Source organism: Electrophorus electricus, chromosome 13, assembly GCF_041902795.1.
Source record: "Electrophorus electricus isolate QZ-2024a chromosome 13, ASM4190279v1, whole genome shotgun sequence".
Taxonomy (NCBI): Eukaryota; Metazoa; Chordata; class Actinopteri; order Gymnotiformes; family Gymnotidae; genus Electrophorus; species Electrophorus electricus.
Window position 1 is genome coordinate 5,938,461 of NC_137509.1, and position 15,534 is coordinate 5,953,994.

The window sequence follows — 15,534 nt, forward strand, 5'->3', positions numbered from 1 at the left end:
CTCAATATTAGTGACCATGCCAGTCTAAGCACTGCACTGCAAACCCTCAGTAGAAAGCTAAGCGCCCCCTCAGAGGCCTGACCATGTTGGTCAACTGCAAAGATGAAGAACGGAGGCTGAATGAACCAGATACTGAGAAATATTCAGAGCAACAGGCTGCAGCATGAAAAAAGGCTAAACCACTTGACAATATATGTAATATTCAGGATATGTAATATATGTAAGTCACTCTGGATTAGAGAATTGACAAAATGCTGAAAAAGTAACAAGTAAACGTAGACAAGGTCTGTTTGGAGGGATTCACAGTGTAAAAATAGGAACTCATATGGGAAAATTAAATGTATCTTTGTTTTTCTTGTTGTCTCAGCAGTTATTTGTGAGAGAGGAACCAGAGATAAATAAAAAAGAACAAAAAACAAAAGAACTGAAAAAAGATTTGCATGTGCATTTACAGGTCATATCTCTCACAAGATCTTATACAGAAGTTAAGAATTACTAAGAAGTGTTGCTGTATCAGAATCAGAACTGTGTGAGAGAAAGTGCTGCATACAGTACAGTCCTTCAACAGTCCATCTTTCTAAAGCAGGTTAACGGGTTATAAAATCAGAGCATCAATGGAGGCCATCTATTCCAACAAGAACATTAAGAAGCATGTGACGAGGGCAACTGGAGATGGTGAATTTTCTGATGGTAAGAAGCATATTTTATGTTTGTCTGTTCCGGAACAGAAATGAGAACGTTGTATGGGTTGTGTAGTTACTGTAGTTTATTGAGTTTTGCTACTGATTGTATTTCTAAGGTGCTTAGTCTGCAAATTTCTTTTTTGTTTTTTTGGTATTGATAGTAATGGGACACTCGAAAATAGGAGTTTATGAGGCGCATACGTTTTGAACCCCTTTACGCACCAGTGGTTTTAATTCAAATGTCATGTTATCGTAGATAACCGATACTTTAGAGTGTTAACGCGCCACTGAAATCTGCTGCTTCAACCTGTGATTCACACATTGTAATGTTTAGCAGGGACGAGGAGAGAGGCAAGATGCAAATGCAGTTCTGTATAAACAGCGAGAGAATTAACAAACAACACAGGAGGCTACAATTACGACTAAAACAGATGCGTAGCATGAGGGACACACTAAGGCAAACCAAAACATGAATAAAACAAAAGGAAAGAAAAATATATCAACAGAGAAAAGGACAAAAGGCTGAATAACAAAACGTCATCTGCACAGAAATAGAATTGTGGCCAAAAGTTTTGCAATTTACACAAAGTTTGGTTTTACAATGTTTACCGCCTCAGTTTTTTTTTTATATGGTGTAGTAAAGTACAACTATAAGCATTTCTTCTTTTTTTTTTACTTTTTATTGAGAAATACATCCACTTTAAGCCAAGACATAATATTTACAGTGTTGACCCTTCTATTTTTAAGTCTTCTGCAATTCACCTTGGCATGCTGGATATCAACTTCTGGGCAAATATTGATCAATGGCAATCCATTCTTGTCTAATCAGTGCTTGGATTTCAGTTTCTGTATTTTTGTTTGTCCACCCTCTTTTGAGGATTGACCGTAGGTTCTCAATGGGATTGAGATCTGGGGAGTTTCCTGGCCATGGACCCAAAATTTCAATGTTTTGTTCACCAAGCCACTTGGTTATCACTTTTGCCTTGTCACATGGTGCTCCATCATGCAGTAAAAAGCATTGTTCATCACCAAATTGCTCCTGGATCATTGAGAGGAGTTGGTCTTGGAGGATGTTTTGATACCATTCCTTGTTCCTGGCAGTGTTTTTAGGATAAATTTGAACAAACCCACTCCAAACCAAAAGTGGGTTTGATTGTGAAAACTGATATTTGTGTCAGTCTCAAATCTTTTGGCCATAACTGTAGGTTAGTTTGAGGAATTAACCAAAAGTTCAAACATGTCCCAATTCAAGAGTTTTGTGTGTGTGTGTGTGTGTGTGTGTGTGTGTGAGAGAGAGAGAGAGAGAGAGAGAGAGAGAGAGAGAGAGACAGACAGACAGACACACAGACAGACAGACAGACAGACAGACAGAGAGAGAGAGAAGAAATAGAAGTAATTAATACAACTTTAAAAATTAAACAAATGTGACAGAATTGAAGGATTACACAGGTTAGGCTGTGGCATGGAATCATTTCCATTGTCTATGTTTCGCCATTTGCGGTGATCCTGCAATTTTAGAGGGAATAAAACCCCCACCGTAACAGCTTATCCTGGACAGTTCTGACACAAAACAAAATGAATGGTATGCTGTATAAACTTGCAAAAAGTATCTGTGTTTGCAATATCATTTCCCTGTGAACATATTTTTATCTAATGCTGAGGACAGAAGGGCTTTCAGCAGTCTTTTAGCAGCCTTTCATCCTCAACAGTGCAGAATAAATAATCATTTTCTTAAACAAAATTAATTTGCTGTATTCCCAACCGAATTTGCATGACCACAATCACAGTGTCTATCATATTTAGCTTTTAAGTTGATCCCTTAAGTTGATCCCTAAGTTGAGCCACTCAACATACGGCCTTCTTGATAATAAATACCTTAATAATAAATGATTCTTCTCATCTTGAAACAATACACATTTTTTCCCATTCATTTTATTCACTTATATTTTTAATTATGAGTAAAATAATTATTATTAATAATAAAACATTATATTTGTATGATGCTTTTCAGTGACCCAAATATGCTTACCATATTCAGTAAATAAATGAAAACCTAGACATATAAAACAAAACATATTCAGTATACAAAACATTTATAAATATCATTTACAGAACATGGACAAGCGCTGATGAAAGAGGAGTTTTTGGTTTGAGAAATATTATAAGCACAGGAAAACAATTTTTAACCCTTGTTAAGGTTAGATTTAAATAAATGTGTATGTGATGGCAGCAGGTATGGAGAATCACCATAAAACAAAGAAACAATAAACACAGCAGCAGAAAAAGAAAAAAAAATCACGTGGGCAGTAAAGGCTCGTGGAGCAGCAACGCAAATGAGCAGGCTTCACTTGGCACGTTTTCCAGGTGCTGTAATGACAAGCAATGCGCAGCACTAGAGGAGAGTATCCGTGGGCTTTAAATAAGGGGGAAGGTACAAGCAGTGTGTGTGTGTGTGTGTGTGTGTGTGTGTGTGTGTGTGTGTGTGTGTGTGTGTGTGTGTGTGGGTGGGTGGCTGTTTCCCTCCGTCTTGATGCCAGGCGCACCGAGACAGTGGAATTGATGGAAAAAAATGTAAAAGCTCTGTTTGAACATATTTACTTTGTCTTTTTTGTCATAATCTGTTGATTAGTAATCAGGTAAAGCATAAGACAGTGTTATTGATATATCCTTTTTGTAAAGTGTTATTGACAAGTTGCATATGACACAATACAGCTAATACTAATACTGTTGGTAATAACTGTTGATGAATTCTGAAAAGGTTTGGGGGAAATGTTGTAATTCCAACACACTGTGGTCTGGGGAAATGACATAAAGCATCATACAAGATGGACTTTGTAACAGATTTTCAGTACATTTCCAACAGCCAATATTTTTTATATAAACACTACACTGCTTTTTGCAGACTTGTTTATTTCACAAATGCCTTTAAATGCATTCATTCTCTCTCTTTTTCTCTGTTCTTTATATTGCTCTCATGTTCATGTGACAAGAGAGTTCCAAATCTGATGACATCATATACTCTGAAGTTCGCATCATTGACTCAAATCAAAATAGAAGTGAGTGCAATGACCATCTACAGCTTTTGTCCACTATAAACCAGCTTTAAGAAACACCTTACGTACTATCTAATGTAATGACTTGAGAATTAATCTAGGAATTAATCCATGACTCTCTTTGTCATTTGGTGCAGCAAAGGAGGAGGTCACCTACTCAAATGTGGCCTTCTCTAATCCAGGTGAGTCTGTATGAGAATTTGAATGGTTTATTAATACATCTCAGCTCATGTGTATTTTGTGTTTCAATTCTGTAATTAGTTTCATCTAAGGCTCATGTTGGTGTAAATACATGTATATGTACACACTCACTGACAACTTCATTAGGAATACCAACCTTGCACCTGCATCCACTGGCCACTTTATTGGGCACTAGCCTGTGCCCTGTTGGTACCTTTTATACATGCACAGGTACAGACTGTAGCCCATCTATTGTTATATGTGATTGCCAACCCTCTACACTACAGGTGGGGAACATTATCTGCACTTTTTCACTGGATATACATGTACCAGTGCAATGATCACAACTATGACATGTTAGTTGTCATGCTTTGTTGTTAATAGTTTGTGTGCACATTTACATTTACATTTACAGCATTTAGCAGACGCTCTTATCCAGAGCAACTTACAAAAGAGTGACATACATGGAAATTATTGCTATTTTTCAAAAAGAGTAGACCCATTAGAGTCTACAGGTCCCTGTAATACCTGCAACCACAGTGCTTGTCATGCTGATCTGAGCTCGAGACCATGTAGAACTTTAGGAAATATTATTTCAAAACACCAGCAGAAACTTGGGTGGCAAATGCTTGTTGGATGTCTTTTTTGGTTATTCATATGGAGGAAAAGTCATTTTCAGTGACTAACAAAGGGATGCAGAAGCTCAAAATCTTTAAGTAACATTCATTGCCTTTTATTTGTTAAATAATTCTCCAAAAATAATTTTGGTCCTGGCAGCTGGTCTTCAGCCTGGACCAAATGTCACTGATGACCCTTCACCAGAAGCAAGGTCAAAGGTCATTAACACTGCACAGGTTAAAGAGAGACTTATAGAGAGACTGTTGCTGGTTTCACTGTGTGTTCTTCTCTTTGCTGTGGCCCTCGTCATTGGAGTGCTCTGTGAGTGACAAATCAAATGCTTATACATTAATAATAAAGTATAACTTTTCACTGGCTAAATTAATATTGTTGTTATTGTTATAAATTGGTTTTATCATTATTTACTTGCTTAAGATCATGGTTGGGTTAACATGCTGGGCCATTACGAACTGATGTTGTTATTGTTTTTCCCTCCTTGTTGTTAATTAAGTAGATAGTAGATTTCTTTTCTTTCTCAGATGGTTTTGGAAAGCTGTCCCATGAAGAATCTGAGAAGCAGTTGAACTTTTTCAGAGGTCAGTGCAACATGAAGTCAAAGTCAATCCACTAATCAAAACTATTTCACACATGAAGTATGAAATAAGAGCTGGAAATGCAATCTTGTGTATATTATTAATTTAGTAATTTTGTCATTCCTTCATTGGTTCATACAAAGCTCAGGAGTAATCAGGGGCTTCAGGTGGTGACAGGGATTACTGATTTTTAACACCAACACCAGCACGTATAATGAAACTAAATGACTAAAAGACTTGTCACTTTTCAATCTGATGTGAGTTTAGATAATTACAAGAAGATCTTAAGGAGTTACAATTTAAGTGAAAAGATTCTCTCAGGTAAGATTTTTTTAATAAGCAGACATATATAGTGTGGAATTATACAGTGTTGACTGAGGAGTTAACTTAGTGTAAGTTGTCATTAATTTGACATTCATATTAACATGGTGACATCATCTTTATTTTCCAGAAAGAAACAGCAGTATTGAGCAGCTGCAGGCAGAAAAGAAAAACCTGACCAGTGAACTTCAAAGTGAGATCCAGATTTACCTCTAGAAATATTAAAACTCAAATAAAGAATAAGGGGCTGACTAATCTGGACCTCCACACTAGTAGATTGATGATTGTTTTGTTCTTTCATTTCAGGAACAAAGAACACTCTGGATGAGAGACAGAGAAAATACCAAACAGAGATGGAAAATTTAGCAAATGAACTCAATGGCAAGTAGAGATCTAAGATTGAAACAGATAAATCAGTGCTTTTTTAAAGTATCCATTATGAGTTAAATGTACAAAGTCTGGTATTATTGATTAATACGCAGCGGCAGGAAGCAAAGGAAAACCTGAAAATTGAATTTCAAAGTGAGATCTAGATTTACCTCTAGAAATATTAAACATCACAAATAGAATAGGTGGATGACTAATCTGAACCTTGACACTAGTAGGTTAATAGTTTTGTTCTTGCCTATCAGGAACAAAGAACATTATGGATGTAGGAGAGAGAAACTACCAAACAGAGAAGGATACAAATCAGAGAAGAATACAAATCATAGCTTTTGTATTTGTAAAATATTGTATCTGTTTATAGCTTATAGGCTCCCAGATAATGTAGACTGGTTTTAAAATTGTTATGAACCAACCCAGACATCATTCAAATGTCTGATTGGTTTCTCCATATGAGCACTCACAGAGCCACACTGAATCAAGGCCAGGGTCACATCTTCAGCAAAAAGACATTGTGTGTGTGTGAGGAAAAAGCAAAGTGTTATAAAGATAAATAAATGGGTCAGTTTGTTACTGACAGATATATTAAAGAACTTTAAGAACATATCAAAATGATTATCTTACAGATTAATAAACTTCACGACAGGTATGGAAATGAGCGAGGTGCAGTTCTTCCCCAAAGACAGCAAGTGCATAAGGCTTCATATACTAGCTAAGGAAAGATGCTTATTCTAATAGTATAACAATAGGGAATAGTACTTGAAGCAGGAAATATATTACTTACCTTTTGTTATTTATACTGACATTCAAATGTACTGATATACTGCTGTCATCCTGATTTTCCAGAGATGAAGAGGAGTATTGAGCAGGTGAAGGAAGAAAAAGAAAATTTGACCAGTGAACTTCAAAGTGAGATCCAGATTTACTTTTAGAAATATTAGTCCTCAAATTAAGAATAAGAGGCTGACTAATCTGGACCTCCACATTAGTAGATTGATGATTGTTTTGTTCTTTTATTTCAGGAACAAAGAACACTATGGATGAGAGAGAGAGAAACTACCAAACAGAGAATGAAAAGTTAGCAAATGAACTCAAAGGTAAATACAAATCTTATGTTGAATCAGAGCTTGATGTTTATATTTGTAAAATACAGTACCTGTGTTCATATTTTATAAATGGACAAAGTCTCCCTGATAATGTACACTGTTTTGTTTACATTGTTATTAACAAACCCAGCTGTCATTTTAATGTCTCATGATTTCTTCTTATGAGCCCTCAGAGACCCACTATGACTCAAGACACAGGGGTCAAGTGTTTATTTAGGAGAGATAGAGAATGTTTGTTTGTTTGTGTGTGTGTGTGTGTGTGTGTGTGTGTGTGTGTGTGTGTGTGTGTGTGTGTGTGTGTGTGTGTGTGTGTGTGTGTGTGTATGTGTATCAGTGCTGATTTTACAACCCCTGGATGAATGCCAGATCATTCAATGGGCAGTTCAGTACTTTCAATTTCCACAAAGATGTCCTTATTCAGAAGAGTTTCAGGGTAACAGACAAGAATCAGTTGGAGCCTGTTAGGAAACAATACACAAATGTGCTAAAGAACCATCTTTATTCAGTGTATGATCATATGATCATGATTGACACCCTTCAAAACCTGGAAAAAGAAAATGTGCATCTTTCTGTTTGTGAAACTAGTTTGGTCAGTCAGCTCTCTGGTAATTATTATATTCTAATAGTGAAGACATAACTTTATTTCTAAGATTTTTACTGGAGAATAAAAGACAGACAGACAAGCTGTGTGCTGGATTAATCTGTGCATCTTGGTTTCAACTTCCATTTTTGTACTGGAATACAAGACTAAAACTGATGCAGCCAAAGCCAGAAATGTCTGCTTTCATCTATAAACCCAAGATGGCACTTTGACATCCACTTCCTACTTTTAGAATCAAATGACTTGCAAAATATCAAAACCCTTTCACATAGAATCAGTATTGAAGGATGAAATATATTTCTTACATTTTGTTATTTATGTTGACTATATAACTCCTTTTGTTAGCTGTCATAAACCTGACATTCAGATGTACTGATATACTGGTGTTGTCCTGATTTTCCAGAGATAAACAGGAGTATGGAGCAGCTGCAGGCAGAAAAGGAAAATCTAACCAAAAGTGAGATCTACAGTTTCAGTCTGAACTAGAAAACTAGAAAACAATATACATATTATGTCAGTATAAACAATGGCCTTCATAAAAATAATTGAATGTGTACCAAGAAGAATCCTTCAATACTTGTGTTTTGACTTTCATTTACATAGTCAACACTTTGATGGTCACTTACTAATTTGGCAAAGAATATCTTCAGTTTCATTATTCTTTCAAAGAGAATTCTACTGTGAATAGTGGAGGGCAAAATGTGTTAAAGTTAATTTATTCTTGTTTGAGTACTTGTTTGTCCATTTAATCCTCTATGCCTGGCCTCAATGTCCTTTAGTTTATCACTATGTGATATTTGAAAGTAAACAGTATTTTGTGTATTTATCAGATTCTATATTGTGTATCATAACCTGATCTCTTCAGCATTGTCTCTGAGTAGTGTATTAACGCTGTGCAATCACAATGCTGCAGCTCTGAAGATGAAATCAGACCACTGTGCTCAGGGCTGGAAGTTCTTCAGTGGGAAGTGTTACTACTTCTCTACTGATGAGGAGACCTGGAATGCCAGTCGGAATGCTTGTGTTGATAAGGGAGGATATTTGGTGATTGTTACCAGTCCAATGGAGCAGGTATGATGTCTGAATGTAATAGCTGTGACACTAAAATACTCACTGAAATGCAGAACAGTTATGCCCTTATTGTCCTGTTCATCGGAATGTCTTACAGATTCTAATCACAATATTTTTCATTAAAGGATTTCTTAAAAAGATCAAAGCCTGGTTCTGGAAGTGAGTTCTACTGGATCGGTCTGACTGATGCTGTGGTGGAGGGAGAATGGCACTGGTTAGATGGCACAAAGCTCAGTCAGACACCGAGGTTGGTCCATTACAGACACCACTGAAAAGTCCTGTTCATTTCGAGGTCACATGATCATATCATGGTAGATCACTACGCATTTAGTCTACATGCTTTTAACAAAATGGCACACTTGTAATAGTGATTTGTTTATTTTGTTCCCTTGACAACCAGGTACTGGACTGGAAATGAGCCAGATGACTGGAAGGGAGATCAAAATGCTCACCCTGAAGGAGAAGACTGTGCTGTAATGGAGCTCAGCTCTGACAGTTATCTTTTACTGGATGCATTCTGTAATGAAGAAAGCAAGAAACTCAAGCATGTCTGTGAGGCCAAAGCAGGAATGTAAAACAGAGATAGTAGATAGTAGAGATTGTAATTATGGCAATAACATAAGGTGTAGGGAAGTCAAATCTCAGGCTGAATTTTCTTTGTATTTGTTTGTGTCCCGCTTATGTATTTATTTGTTTGTTTACATATTTAGGCATTGCTTCATGTTCATATCTCTGTACTGTGACAAACCACATGGTCATCAATGAGTTTGGGCCTAATGACTCGAAAGATCAAAATGCTCACATAGAAGGAGAAGACTGTGCTATAATGGAGCTCAGCTCTGCCAGTTATGATTTACTGGATGAAATATGCACTGAAGATGGGAAGAAACACAAGCATGTCTGTGAGGCCAAAGCAGGAATGTAAAACCTAGAGGTAGAGATTGTAATTATGGCCATAACGTAATGCATAGGGAATTGAAATCTCAGGCTGGATTTTCTTTGTATTTATTTGTTTAAGTATTCAGGCATTGCTTCTTGTACATATCTGTGTTGTTACAAACCATATGCTCATTAATGAGTTTGGGCTTGCTGATGATGCAAGAATGCATCTTTAGCAGTTTCAGTCTCATATGATGAGCAGGATGCTTTAAGCAGCACTGGGTAGTACTGAAATGCATTAGATTGCTACTGTAACACTTCATCTTATTGGTGTAAATGTGGAGATGCTGTAAAATTAGAGCACTGTAAAGTGAAACATTGCTTTGTTTATTAGTTCTAGAGATTGTTTGTATTTAGTCACAACTTTGAGACAAAGTGGAGGGTTATTCAAGTTAAAGCTTCATCCAGAGTGTTTTATCATACAGCTATCATACAGATGTTATTTACTTTTGCTAAATTATAATTATTACATTTGTAAATAATAAACATCATAATCTGCAGAGAGTGTTGTGTAAAAAATATATTTTATTTTAACATCCCATAGTCATGAAATATTATGATAGATTAAATTCAGATGGAATTTTGGCAGCAATATATCCCACTTCCTAATAGTTCAAACTGATGTGATATTTGTGATATAATGCTGTAATCTGTTCACTCTTTTATTGGTTCAAAGCATACCTTTGGTATACAGGACCAGACCCCAGACCAAATTCTGGAAAAGAAAGCCACTCCCACACTACTCCTCACCACTTGACCTTGGTGGAATCCTTGCCACCATGTTGAAGGGCATTCTGATTTTACTAAGGGATGGTGGACATTGCTACCAGCAGTCCCTCACACCGCCGGTTTTGCTGAGATAAGGAACTTCAGACAGCATCCCAAAATACATTCCAAAATTTCATCACAACCATGCAAACTGAAGCCATGGAGATAAATAAACAATTAATACATGGAATATTGTTAACTTAAAGTACATACTTTCATGCAAAACTAAATAGCCATGTCTCATCACATTATTGTATATGGATGTAATTTTTATTGGTTTGATATAACTACAGTCTTTTAAACCTATAAGCTACTCTGGCTCGCCAAAAGCTTCAATTAAATCACTTCTATAATTAAACTAAGCCTTTTTACAATTCCTATAGCAAGACGTTACTTGTATCATACATTCATGACGCTCATGCAAATTAGTGAGAAAAAGTGAACAAGAAAAAAAAAAAAACAGAATAGAGGCCAGGTAAACCACAGAGAGAGAGAGAGAGAGAGAGAGAGCTTCCTGAACAGGCACTAATACTAGGGTGATGGCTACAGGAAACAGACAACTACATGAGGCTGGGGATGCACATAAAATGAGGGACAGTCAAAACCATTCAAAATGACTATGCAATAACTAAATAACAAGAGCATGACAAAAAAAACAATAACCACCACCACAAAACCCACAAAATACCTAGCGAGAGAAGCAGTGGTGTACCATGGGAGCCCCTGTCCCCAAACTCTAGCCTCAATGTTAACGCCACAATTTGCAGTAACTTTTATTCTTAAAAATTGAAGGCAAATTACATTGCACACAAACATGTATTTATACATACATCATTATATATAAACACATATCCTTGGACTCTGTACAGTATATTGTCTAAGAAAGTCAATTGCACTTTGAAAATTGGTCCTCCCTGTTTAGTGTAGCTTAATATCATCCTGCCTTTTGAAAGACACCTATCAGAATTTTTTCACTTCACCAATACAGTGTATTTTAAAGACTTGATCATATTTGTTTTTTTATACATGTGACACGTAACAGAGTGGCATATCTTTTTAAGCAGCTTTTTTTCAAAGAAGTCTCTATTTTAGTTAACTTACCTGTCATTCCTTATGCATTGTCTCCATAGCATGTGAGCAAACATCCAATGTAGTTGTTGTTCCATCCCTGTACGTATTGCTTGGTCGGTCTCTCTCTCTCTCTCTCTCTCTTAACACAGTGCCCTGTAAGCCACCACAAAGAGTCAGTGAAAGCCTCGTGCCACACTGGTTAGTTTAGGGAAGTAGATGGAAGTGCTGATTGGTTGGCCATACCAGGGAAGTATCAGAGTTGTAAGTCACTTTGGCTAAAAGCATCAGCTAAATGCCATCAAATGTGAAAAGATGATGAATGTAAGAAAGGCAACATACCAATTACACTACCTCTGCCCATCAACCAACAGCCTATAATACAAAAGGGGACGTAGTCTTTGAAGAGAGGAAAGGGTTAATCTTTTTGGTAAAGGATGAAGTTCACAACACAGTTTATAAAAAGAAGAAAGTTGCTAGATGATTGTTCCACATACAGAGTAGAAAGCTAGATATAATTGTTGACCTGAGTTATTGTGTATTTGTATGTTTAGTTATGTATTTATGCGCATCCATTTGTATATGTGTATGTATGTATGTGTGGTCTGGAATAAAAACAGTACGTACATTCCATCTGTCATTTCCCTCATTAACATTATTAGGCACATGAATGCAATAATATGCACTTACAGTGAATCTACTATTATCAGAGCATCTAATTATTACTCAGGTTGCACCACACTACCCTCTAATGGTAAGAATGCAGTAATTTTCACCTGTGTTCATACATACTACAACTTAATTGGTTTCACAATTCTATTCTGTCCCTTCTCTTCTGGTTCTGGTTGTTTTCTTGTCAGTCCTGCCTTGTGCTCTTGTTTACTCCCCCTTGTTACCTATTATCTTATCCATTAGGGTCATTGTCTCCAGCTGATGGTACTTTACTTAAGTACTGTACTTTAATGCATTACTCTTGTGCATTTAGAGCCCTCCATTCTCTGTAAAATATTTGTTTTGCTGTTTGTATGGGTCCTGATTTGTGTTTTTTTGTTTGTGGGCCCATTTTGTGGTTTTATTGCCTGTTTAACACTGATGAGCTATGGATATTCCATTCCACAGTGCCCTGAACGTTCACTATTGCCACCTGCTTCATTTGTCCCATACTTGGCATAGAAACAACACTCACAGTGCAGAAAAATACACTTTGTACAAGTGAGCAATAAAGCTATACTTATACTAATGATAATATTAGTAGTTATAGTAATATAACTGTAATATAGCCACATTAATGTCACAAAGTCGGTAGGCTAATTTAATGTCATGTTTACATTTGACATTAATCTGTAACAAATCTAAAACACTGATGATAATGGACCATCTACTGATAACTATGCTAAACTGTAATCAACTCACATTAGTTCCAAATATATACATTTCACACAATATATGCTGTCAGCACTTATAGACCTGCTTAGGGCAGGATGTTATCAGGTCAGCGATGTCCAAACAGGTTTGGGAGCCATGATTTTCATGAATTGGGGAGGGGTGGCTGTGTGCCCCTGAGTCTGGCTCTAACGTGACCTACCCGGCCTGTCCTTGTGTAGGAGGGACTGGGGTCTGAGAGAGCACACAGGGGGCTCTCGGTCTACATGTATCTCTAGAGGGCGCTCAGGCCGCAGTCTATACCACATTTTAAATAATGAAAAATCTATCTTAAAATCTGTGTCCATTTCTATGTGAATTTAGGAAGGATGGATGGATGCATAGATAGATAGATAACAAATAGTAAATAATTAATAAGGGTTTGTGTAAATAAATAATAATAATCAAACCCTGTTCAAACACCACCCATAAAATTATGCTGTCTGAATGCAGAACTAACTTAATAAAAATTCAGTTAATAAAGTAGTGGAACTATGGTGTCAATATTCTGTGACATTCCACTGAGGGGAACTGATGAATGAACGAGGGAGTTGAAAAGAATATTAAAGTTCAGGGATGTTCTTCATCTGTGACTTGTTGTTGACTATACAGTTGGGTTGTAACGTTGTGCACATCAGTTGCCCTTCAGTTTGTTTGGTTGGTGATGTTTTGTTTCTTGACGATGATGATAATGACTGGACTTCCCTAAAGATGCCATTTCACCCGCATCCTGCCTCACATCCCTGAACATCACGTATTCATTCAATTCAGAACATGATAGCATGTAAGAAAATATGATGTGGAAAAAAAAATAACTATACCTACTACACCTACATATAACTTATTTCTGTTTTATGACACACTTGTGATTATGAATATTAAAATCAGTATAAACATATAAATGTATAACATTTTTAGGCCTTTCATTCTAAACATTATATATGATATAATGAAGTCATTCCTCATATTTCTGGCAGCTGATCTGAGCCCCTCTACTGTACCAGGACCAGTTGACCCTGCTGACCCTTCAGTTGGTGCCAGGACAAAGGTCATGACCAAAGCACATGACCTAAGGACAGACTGCTGCTGGTTTCTTTGTGTGCTTTCGTCTTTGCTCTGGCCCTCATCAGCAGAGTGCTCTGTGAGTCCCAAATCAAAGATGTGTCACTAAAAAACTAATTATCTTCTAATTTTTCAAGTGAAAACTCAAAACAAGTATTGCTATTGCTATCAGCCATGGGTTTTGCCTGTTTGTATATTTGTTTGTTAATATTTTGTCCATGTATATATATTTGCTTGACAGTGGATTATTTGCTTATGCTGAAACGACTTCTTACTGCACTTCTGATTATGAAAACTTGATCTGCTCTTTCTCCTCATCAGATTTTATAGAAAATGTTGCACATGAAGAGTGTATTCACAGTCTCACAGGTCAGTATTAGAATGGCCATGAGCATAGTGCATAGTGCATAGACAGTGCATCAATGGACCATAATCAAAACCAATTCACATTTCTCTTGTTAATGAATGTGGATGACAAGTACTGGATTTTTTTGTGCGTGTTTTCACAAAACTCAGGAGAGATTAGACAAGCTTCAGTTATGAATAGAGAGATTAAATAGCAAACCAATCATTCAACATCAGCATCTATGAAATGACATCAAATCACGTGAATAACTGTTGCTCTCAAATTTAAATTTGATCTGGTTTCTAGAACAACTACATCTGTACAATTTCATCTTGAAGAATTGTTCATTGAATCAAAAGAATTTGCAAGGTATGTTTTTTTATTGGTTGATCAAAATATTATGGAAACCTAAAGTGGTGTAATTTCAAGTGATTTTAACTACTTTGGTTTTACTGCATTCAGTCACAGAACTGAAGGTGAATATTGTAACAAACTTGCAAATAACAGGAAGGAAGTGTAAGTGTTGAAAAATATTTATTACAGAACAATGTTGTTCGGTTAAACATGGCGTTCAGAGGCAGGCAAAAGACAGTCAAAAAATAGTCCAAAATGGAAAAATTACAAACAGCAACTAACACTAGAGAAAACTGGCTCAGAAACTCAGCTAAGGCACAAGAGACTTCACAACAGGACTTACCACAAAAGACTTTGGCAGCAAAGGGAGCAGGTAATGTCCTTCAGGTGTATGAGGAGGTGTGGCTTGTAATTAATAGACTAGTGAGGCAGAATGATGCAACCCACCAGGAAGTGTAGCAGGGGGTGTGACAAATATGTTGCACTTGGAGCGGAAGAACAAGGATCTTTCTGTCTACCAATAAGACATACTAATGAGGTAGCCTAACAGCTTGTGTAGTTTTGGACCTGGCAAGGACTTCAACTTGGACTTCTCAAGGCAAAATATCATCTTAATGTAAAAAAAAAAAAAAAAAGCATGACATACAAGAGAAACAAAACTTTTTATGAAAGTTATTTTATATATCTATTAAAGGCAAAGTTGGAATATTCTTTTAACAAAAAAGAAGCATTTTTCACATTTACCAACTTTCACGTTGTGCCAGGCACCCAGTCCAAGGGACACACGGACGGTTACACAACACACCTGCCCCACCTTTAATCTCCTGATTACTGACCACTTGCATTTGTGCCTCTTTTGCCCATTTTGTGTCTCCCTCTGATTTCAGCCTATAGGAACATTTGTCCAGTGCTGCCACAGGATCAGTCATCCAGTGCTGTTATTCCTCACTCCTGTGTTGCTGATG

General features: G+C 36.6%; 1 protein-coding gene across 2 annotated transcripts; it reads left to right on the forward strand.

Annotated features, from left to right (window-relative positions):
- The first annotated feature begins 444 nt into the window (after positions 1-444).
- Positions 445-11,949, forward strand: LOC118243049 (uncharacterized). Of its 2 annotated transcripts, XR_014126775.1 has the most exons (15): positions 445-690; positions 3,674-3,739; positions 3,874-3,918; positions 4,694-4,855; positions 5,056-5,130; positions 5,395-5,448; positions 5,579-5,641; positions 5,755-5,829; positions 6,679-6,741; positions 6,855-6,929; positions 7,943-7,996; positions 8,453-8,610; positions 8,736-8,857; positions 9,011-9,544; positions 10,226-11,949. XR_014126775.1 is itself a non-coding variant. In XM_081725400.1 (14 exons), exons 1-14 carry the CDS (start codon positions 615-617, stop codon positions 9,183-9,185), a joined length of 1,263 nt encoding a protein of 420 aa, XP_081581526.1. In that variant the 5' UTR covers positions 445-614; the 3' UTR covers positions 9,186-10,053. The 2 variants fall into 2 exon arrangements, 1 of the variants encoding a protein (XP_081581526.1); XM_081725400.1 differs by lacking the exon at positions 10,226-11,949 and having other exon boundaries at positions 9,011-10,053.
- The last annotated feature ends 3,585 nt before the right edge of the window (positions 11,950-15,534 follow it).

Excerpts from the sequence above, each read along its gene's own strand:
- LOC118243049 (XM_081725400.1), top strand. The coding sequence starts at position 615 with ATGGAGGCCATCTATTCCAACAAGAACATTAAGAAGCATGTGACGAGG. Across the intron at positions 5,131-5,394 it reads GCAGTTGAACTTTTTCAGAG|ATAATTACAAGAAGATCTTA; the intron begins GTCAGTGCAACA and ends ATGTGAGTTTAG. Across the intron at positions 5,642-5,754 it reads CCTGACCAGTGAACTTCAAA|GAACAAAGAACACTCTGGAT; the intron begins GTGAGATCCAGA and ends CTTTCATTTCAG.